The 8454-nt window shown below is 44.8% G+C and overlaps 1 protein-coding gene across 1 annotated transcript; it reads right to left on the bottom strand.

The window, feature by feature from the left end:
• Nucleotides 1–6909: 6909 nt before the first annotated feature.
• On the bottom strand, nucleotides 6910–8168 carry LOC124666456. The gene is made up of 4 exons (XM_047203792.1): nucleotides 8051–8168; nucleotides 7694–7788; nucleotides 7465–7586; nucleotides 6910–7357 (listed from the first exon to the last, which is right to left on the bottom strand). Exons 1-4 carry the CDS (start codon nucleotides 8166–8168, stop codon nucleotides 7099–7101), a joined length of 594 nt encoding a protein of 197 aa, XP_047059748.1. The 3' UTR covers nucleotides 6910–7098.
• Nucleotides 8169–8454: the final 286 nt, after the last annotated feature.

Raw genomic sequence — 8454 nt, 5'->3', positions numbered from 1 at the left:
TTGCTTCAACACCTTTACTTTGATTTATTGCTTTATGAGTTAACTCTTATGCAAGACTTATTGATGCTTGTCTTGAAGTACTATTCATGAAAAGTCTTTGTCATATGATTCACTTGTTTACTCATGTCATTACCTTTGCTTTGATCGCTGCATTCATTACATATGTTTACAAATAGTATGATCAAGATTATGATGGCATGTCACTTCAGAAATTATCTTTGTTATCGTTTTACCTCGCTCGGGACGAGCAGAACTAAGCTTGGGGATGCTGATACGTCTCCAACGTATCGATAATTTCTTATGTTCCATGCTACTTTATTGATGATACCTACATGTTTTATGCACATTATATGTCATATTTATGCATTTTCCGGAACTAACCTATTAACAAGATGCCGAAGAGCCGATTCTGTTGTTTTCGCTGTTTTTGGTTTCAGAAATCCTAGTAAAGAAATATTCTCGGAATTGGACGAAACTTTCGCCCGGGGTCCTATTTTTGCACGAAGCTTCCGGAAGACCGAAGAGATAATGAAGTGGGGCCACGAGGCGGCCGGAAGGGTGGCCGGCGCGGCCCAAGCCCCGGCCGCGCCGACCTACCCCCGGGCCCCTCGTGTGGCCCCCGCGTTGACCCTCCGCCTACTTAAAGCTTCCGTCGCGAAACCCCCGCATCGAGAGCCACGATACGGAAAACCTCACGGAGACGCGCCGCCGCGAATCCCATCTCGGGGGATTCGGAGATCGCCTCCGGCACCCTGCCGGAGAGGGGATTCATCTCCCGGAGGACTCTACACCGCCATGGTCGCCTCCGGAGTGATGAGTGAGTAGTCCACCCCCGGACCATGGGTCCATAGCAGTAGCTAGATGGTCGTCTTCTCCTTGTTGTGCTTCATTGTTGGATCTTGTGAGCTGCCTAACATGATCAAGATCATCTATATGTAATTCTATATGTTGTGTTTGTCGGGATCCGATGGATAGAGAGTACTATGATTATGGTGATTATCAATCTATTGTTTATGTGTTGTTTATGATCTTGCATGCTCTCCGTTATTAGTAGAGGCTCTGGCCAAGTTTGTACTCTTAACTCCAAGAGGGAGTATTTATGCTCGATAGTGGGTCATGCCTCCATTTAATCTGGGACAGTGACAGAAAGTTCTAAGGTTGTGGATGTGCTGTTGCCACTAGGGATAAAACATTGATGCTATGTCTAAGGATGTAGTTGTTGATTACATTACGCACCATACTTAATGCAATTGTCTGTTGCTTTGCAACTTAATACGGGAGGGGGTTCGGATGATAACCTCGAAGGTGGACTTTTTAGGCATAGATGCGGTTGGATGGCGGTCTATGTACTTTGTCGTAATGCCCAATTAAATCTCACTATATTTATCATATCATGTATATGCATTGTTATGCCTTTCTCTATTTGTCAATTGCCCGACTGTAATTTGTTCACCCAACATGCTTTTATCTTATGGGAGAGACACCTCTAGTGAACTGTGGACCCCGGTCCTATTCTTTACATAGCATACAATCTACCGCAATTGTGTTTACTGTTTTCTTTGCAAACATCTTCCACTCGATACGTTTAATCCTTTGTTACAGCAAGCCGGTGAGATTGACAACCTCACCGTTTCGTTGGGGCAAAGTACTTTGGTTTTGTTGTGCGGATTCCGCGTTGGCGCCGGAATCCCCGGTGTTGCGCCGCATCACATTTCGCGACCATCAACCTTCAACGTGCTTCTTGGCTCCTACCGGTTCGATTAAACCTTGGTTTCATACTGAGGGAAAACTTGCCACTGTGCGCATCATACCTTCCTCTTGGGGTTCCCAACGGACGTGTACATTTACGCGCATCAATCACCATCCGACTTCACGAGGTAGAACTTCTGATGTCCAAGTTCTGGAAATGAAATTAGTGTCTCCATCTTGACAGTGCTCGCGCGCTGCTGCAACTGTACATTGGTGCACACTATTCTTCCGTGCTCTAAATTGTCCACAGCTAGTGCATACAGTTCACCATTGAACGGTGTAATGCAACGCAAACAATGGTTCTTGATCGAAAATCTGTTTTCCCAATCTTTATCTATATCCTTAGTTGGAGTGCTCTCATCGACCCAACCAATTTCCGACGGGTAATGTGCGGTAATGAAGACCATAGTCGGGGATTTGATCACGACGACCGATTTCGAGGAAAACGGATGGCATCTGCGCCTCAAACATAGTGTTCGATTTCTTTGTGAGTGGGTTCGAAGCCGTATCTTGTGCGGCGGGTTCTTCCGGGCAAGCACGATGACGCCACGGCAAAATCCGACGAAGTAGTATCTCGGGCAAGCACGATAACATTCAGCACTAAGATGTTTAAGATTGAAAATAAAGAGGTAGATATGGAGGAAGTTGAACCTTGTATGAACTTCCGATAGATCTATGGTGACGTAGCGTGATGTGCCGAGTTGGAGGAAGGTGAACTCAGCGACGTGTGGAAGGGCGTGGTCTAGCATGATCCATTCGTCCGTGTGCACGTCGGGCTCGTGCAAACCTGAGCGCCAATTTCTACGGACTTGCCTCATGGCGAGTAGGTGTCGGCGTACTCCTCGTTCACCAGCAAGCATTCGCCGATCTTGTGAAGTGGTCCATCAGCCGAGAGAGAGGCCCGGTTCACGGAGGAGCCGCGCTTGGATGCGCCGCCCTCGGAGGCGACGCGCTCGGCGGCGACTGGCTCGGCGGCGACGGGCTCGGCGGCGACTGGCTCGGCGGCGACGGGCTCGGCGGCGACTGGCTCGGCGGCGACGGGCGCGGAGGCGACGGGCTCGGAGGCGAAGGGCTCGGAGGCGACGGCCGCCGGCGCATTCTTCTTCTCCATCGCCGGCAGGGTAGCGTGCGTACGGCGGTTGGGGTTTTTTCATTTGGAGAAGTTGATGGGACATGAGAGGGGTGGTTTCGTGCGTGAGCGAGAATGAGACGACTGTGTGCAGAGGGAGGGAGGGAGGGGCTTACGCGTCCTAAATGCGACCCGCGTCCTACGCGTCCACTATTTGCACGTCTGCACCGCGACACGCGTCAACAATGGCACGTCTTCCACTTCTGCACCGCAACACGCGTCCTCGAGTCTAACCCTGGAAATTTAGATATACTCGGGTATACCCTCGAGTCATATACTAGCATTTTTTGTGTGCTCAGTTTTCTCCTTGAGTGCTAATACGGCTAGTGCAATATACTCAGTTTTACCCTCAAGTGGCTGGTCAACAGAGAGTCAACAAATGGGATTAACTAGTTAAATGAGTTATTTAATGTGCAAAAAAATCCGAAAAAGAGTGGCACTTACTCATGGAGTCTTTACCACAAATTGCCACTTCTCAAATCATAGATAAATCATAGATAAATCAAGTTTCACCACAAATTGCCACTTCTCAAATCACCTAGTAGCTATGAAGGTCCATGGTTTTCCATAATAAGCCCTACCCAAAACAGCTTTCCCCAAAACATACTTTGTCTGAATGAGGCCATAATTTTCACACTCGTGTAGATTTGTATTACAGATAGTTTGAGGTAGGCCAAGATGGGTTTCATTGTACAAAACACGCATTTTCCAATTTTTAAATCTCATATTTCAATCCCTTAGTATGTTTACTACTCACTTGCCCTTGGTTTCTTGATACTACTCAGTTTTGCCCTCTCCCTTCACACACTCTCACAGACGCCGAACATTGCCCTGATTGGTCTAGCCCATGTCACGCGGATCGTGCCCGATGACCGTTGATCGTATGATCTAACGGGCAGGATAATCCCTATCTCTCTCTCTGGTCGGGGCCACCACCCTCTCTCTCTCTCTCTCTCTCTGTCGTCGGTTAGCTTCCACCCTCTATGTATACGAAAGGGCGGTTACCCAGTACGCTAAAGTTTGGTTTTCTGCATTATTTTTCACGAGCTAAATTATAAACCTTTTTAGGCATTATTTTTCACGAGCTAAATTATAAACTCTTTTTAGGCATTACTTTTCACGCAAAAAACGATAAACCATCGCCGATTTGTTGTAGCCATTACTTTCCACGCAAAAAACGATAAACCATCACCGATTTCTTGTAGCCATTACTTTTGTTTTAGCCATTACTTTCCACGTAAAAAAATGATACACCATCACCCATTTCTTGTAGCCATTACTTTCCACGCAAAAAATGATAAACCATCACCGATTTTGTTGTAGCCATTACTTTTCACGCAAAAAAATGATACACCATCACCCATTTCTTGTACCCATTACTTTCAACGCAAAAAACGATAAACCATCACCGATTTTGTTGTAGCCATTACTTATCACGCAAAAATATGATACACCATCACCCATTTCTTGTACCCATTACTTTCCACGCAAAAAACGATAAACCATCACCGATTTTGTTGTAGCCATTACTTTTCACGCAAAAAATGATACACCATCACCCATTTCTTGTACCCATTACTTTTCACGCAAAAAACGATAAACCATCACCGATTTCTTGTAGCCATTACTTTTCTTTTAGGAATTACTTTTCACGGTAAAATGATAAACTATATCATGAAGTTCCATTTCCGTCAACATAGTCCGCATTACTTTTTTTGTTGAGATATATACCCCCACAACGGTCGTCTCCTCCTTAATTTATTGTGTATAAACCCCCACAACGGTCATCTCCTCCTTATTTTATTGTGTAAACCCCTACAACGGTCATCTCTCCCTTATAAACACCCACACGGCCATCCCTTGTGTCAATAGGTTCTGCCTCTCTCTTCTTCGTTCACATACACTTTATCCATTGCCATGGCTTCCACGTCTCGGACGCGGACCGGAAGGGGAAGGGGAAGGGGAAGGGGAAGGGGAAGTGGATCATCATCATTGCCACCACCACCGTCAACACTGCCATTGATCATAGAGGAGTTCTTCATCGTCGTCTATGAAGACCCTTTGGTCAAGAAGGTACGTACGCGTTCCCACATATATGATGCATGTGATTAATTATGGGCATGTTCTAAAAAATCTTTAATTTCAAGGGTTCCCTAATTTCAAACGATCGGCGCTCGATCTCTTTGCAGGAACTCCCAAAAAAATTTGCGGACTATCTTGACGGCAAGGAGCCAGCTAAGGTGTATCTGCGAGCAGCTGACTGCGGTCCTCGTCTCTGGACCGTGGAGGTCCTATTTGACGGACAAGGCCGGATGTACCTCGACAAGGGCTGGGAGAAATTCGCCATCGCGCACGGTGTGGATTTCGGCTGGTTCGTACACTTCAAATATGAAGGCGATGATGTGCTCACGAGTGAAGGTGTTTGACGGAACAATGTGCAGGAGGTACTACTACTCGGACGACGAAGATACCGATGATGAAAGCGACGACGACGTGAAGCCATGCATCCATCCCCTTTAGATAATTAAGGGGATCATGACCAAGAATATATATGTAGCTTCATATGCATCGATTTAGAGATCTAGCTATTTTCTATATATTATGCATGTAAAAAATAATATCGCATTTCCACTATTATTCGAGCACCACATCCTCGCCGCCACTGCTAGGTCAACGCCGGGATGCACAATGTTTAGCATAAAAGTCACTTTAGATTAAGCTGCGAAAATAGTCACCTGCCATGGGCTGAGGCGGCCCCTACAGAGCGACTCTATATTATATTCTCTAAATAAAATAGACGACCACAGCGGTCATTGACTCGCGGAGGCCCCACGGAGCGGCAATATATAATTTTCTATAAATAAATAGACGACCCACTCGGTCATTGGCTGCGGCAGCCCCATAGAGCGGCCCCATTTGTCATTGGCAGCACCGCGTATACAATCGGTAAATAAAACGGCCCACGCGTCGGCGGTAGATGGATCCACCCGTCGAGCACGAGACGGTCGAGCGAGGAACCGACCTCACGGTAACGGTAAGGCCTCCGACCCGACGGCAACCCGCGTCTTCGATGGGTTTCAAACTAGAGGGAGGGGAAAACTGAGGAAAAACTAACGAGCTGGGGAAAACTGAGTACAACTAACGAAGCAGGGGCACGAAAATAGAAATCCCTTTTTTTTTATAAGACCACCACACATTTTGAGGTAAAACTTTGACTAATAATCCAACAAAACATGTTTCACCAAATGTATACCATTGATTTATATTTAAAATATGTTTTCAACAATACCTACATATTTAAATAAAAATGAGTCAATTAATTTGGATAAAAAGAGTACTTATATTTTCATTGATCAAATTATTAGTGGAAGTCTTGCCTTGATCCTCGACCCCATGGTGTAATGAAGCGCATTATAGCATTCCGCTAAGAAAGCGAAGAGATTGAAATTTAATTTTTCAGACTGATTGAACAAAATTTCATGTAAAATAAAAAACGGTGCTTAAGATTGTCACATATCTCTCCTTTTAAGTAAAAAAATAGACAAGCATCCACGCGTGACGCAGCTTGGCTGCTAGCTCTGTCCCTTTTTCAAGATACTTCTAGTATGTACCGGATGTTTACCATCCCAGCTGACCACATCAATTTTTTATTCCTAGTTCAGCACATCTAGCTAGCTACTCGCGTGAAAGTTCTGGAGCACGGTCAGGGTGAGGTTCAGTGACAGACGACGCGGATTGAGCTCTCCACCGCGAATCCCTTCAATACAGACCATAGGATTTGCTAGATCCAACGACACATATAACATCACGTCATCTCAAATTCGAATCAGGTAATAAGGGCCATCCGATTGCAAAGATCCAACGGTTGATATGTTGTGCTATTGGTACACTATATAGTGGTATAGATACAGGCTTACCATGTTATCAGCATGACAAAATGACATTGTGTTTTTGAAGCATTGTTAGCAGATGACAAAGGCTCAAACAAACCAGAGCATGGTGAAGGAAGAACAGCAAGACGCAAAACTCACGAAGAGAAATAAAATTGTAAACATTCATACTACGAATTTACATGATTTTTATAGCAAAAAAAGGCTGGTGTGACTAAAAAGAGTTTAGTATCACATGATTTACAGTTACATCATTCAGAAGAACTCAGTCCAAGTGCTTCTGCCAGACTTCCAAGTCATTGGTGCTTGCCATTACATTTAAAACCTTGCTTATGGAACTCGTGTCAACTCTTCAGGAACCTGAACATCTGGGCATTCGTTCAACAATAGAAGAAGGTCGTTTGGAACAGTTTGAAGCCTGTTTTCCTCCGGTGGAGGATTATCCTGCAGAATACTCTCATGAAACAGCCTCAGTGCACCCTCGGATGAAATTCCTTGCACAGACTTGTGCAAATCTTCAAGTTTTCCTTTACGCCGGCCATCGAGCAACAACTTTTCTTTTAGACTGTCGGGAAGACTATCTAGTGCACTGCTTGAACGAAACAAAAAAAAAGGAGATACAATAAATGAGGATGTTACAATAGCAAGTCTATATATCAGATAACTGTTATTAGCACAACCAGTGTTCCACATTACCTAGTGATCCCCCGAACGAGACCCCACTTGTATCCAACATGCACTGATTGCCCAAACCCAATATTGAAGCCCTCTTGTGCAGCATCCTTCTGCCCTTCAGTTATGCCATCCCTATAGCCCATCTACGGAGAATTCGAAAAGCAGTAACTTTTAAATATTTTTTATATCAACGCAAACTCATGATTCATGATTATAACCAATAACAATGGAAGTCAAAGTCGATATATACCTTAACGAACTGGTTCTTCCTGTGGGCCCAATCCCTGTCTAAGATGGCAGAATCATCCCAAACGTCATCATCGGTAGCAGCATCATCACCATTGCCTGAATCAAAATTGGAGGAAAACAACTGGTTGTGACACAGAATGCATGTCGTAACAGAACCTTCGTTGCTTAACTAAACAGAAAGTGTATCCAAGTAAGATGGCAATAATAAACAGATAGAATGTTGCAAAATCTAGTGTTCTTCGTGGTATTGACAACATTTCTGATCCCTATTTGCATTTCAGTGGGTTGGTCCGGCATGAGAAGTTTCGGGAAAAAGGTATATTGCGGAATTCTACATCAGAACAAGGCTAGGACGCACCAAGCCAATCAATTTCTTTCTCCCTCGATGGTGATGATGGCGATGCCTCAACCTGTAGCTCTCCAAGGGACGCTGCCAAACCCTTCACGTCTTCGGAGCCGTTAATCGAGAAACCCATCTGCAGTTGAAACATGGAGCACAAAGGAGAATGGTCAGTTGACAAATAGCAACTTACTTTCCCTCTAGTTCATTGCCCTCATATCACACAATACCATAAACTCTTTTTTTTTCTTTCATACGGAGTACATCAAATTGTTATTTTCCCCATCTGTATTATTAAAAGGCTTTATCACTAACGCCAAATACTCCATGTGGAATGACCTGTGACCCTCTTTTATTTCCTCAACCCCAAACTGCTCTACTAGCTAGCCCGGGGTAGCTGCCGCTACATGGATCCCTTCTCT

Source organism: Lolium rigidum, chromosome 6, assembly GCF_022539505.1.
Source record: "Lolium rigidum isolate FL_2022 chromosome 6, APGP_CSIRO_Lrig_0.1, whole genome shotgun sequence".
Taxonomy (NCBI): Eukaryota; Viridiplantae; Streptophyta; class Magnoliopsida; order Poales; family Poaceae; genus Lolium; species Lolium rigidum.
Note: the sequence above shows the minus strand (reverse complement) of the source record. Positions and strands in the feature narration are given on the sequence as shown.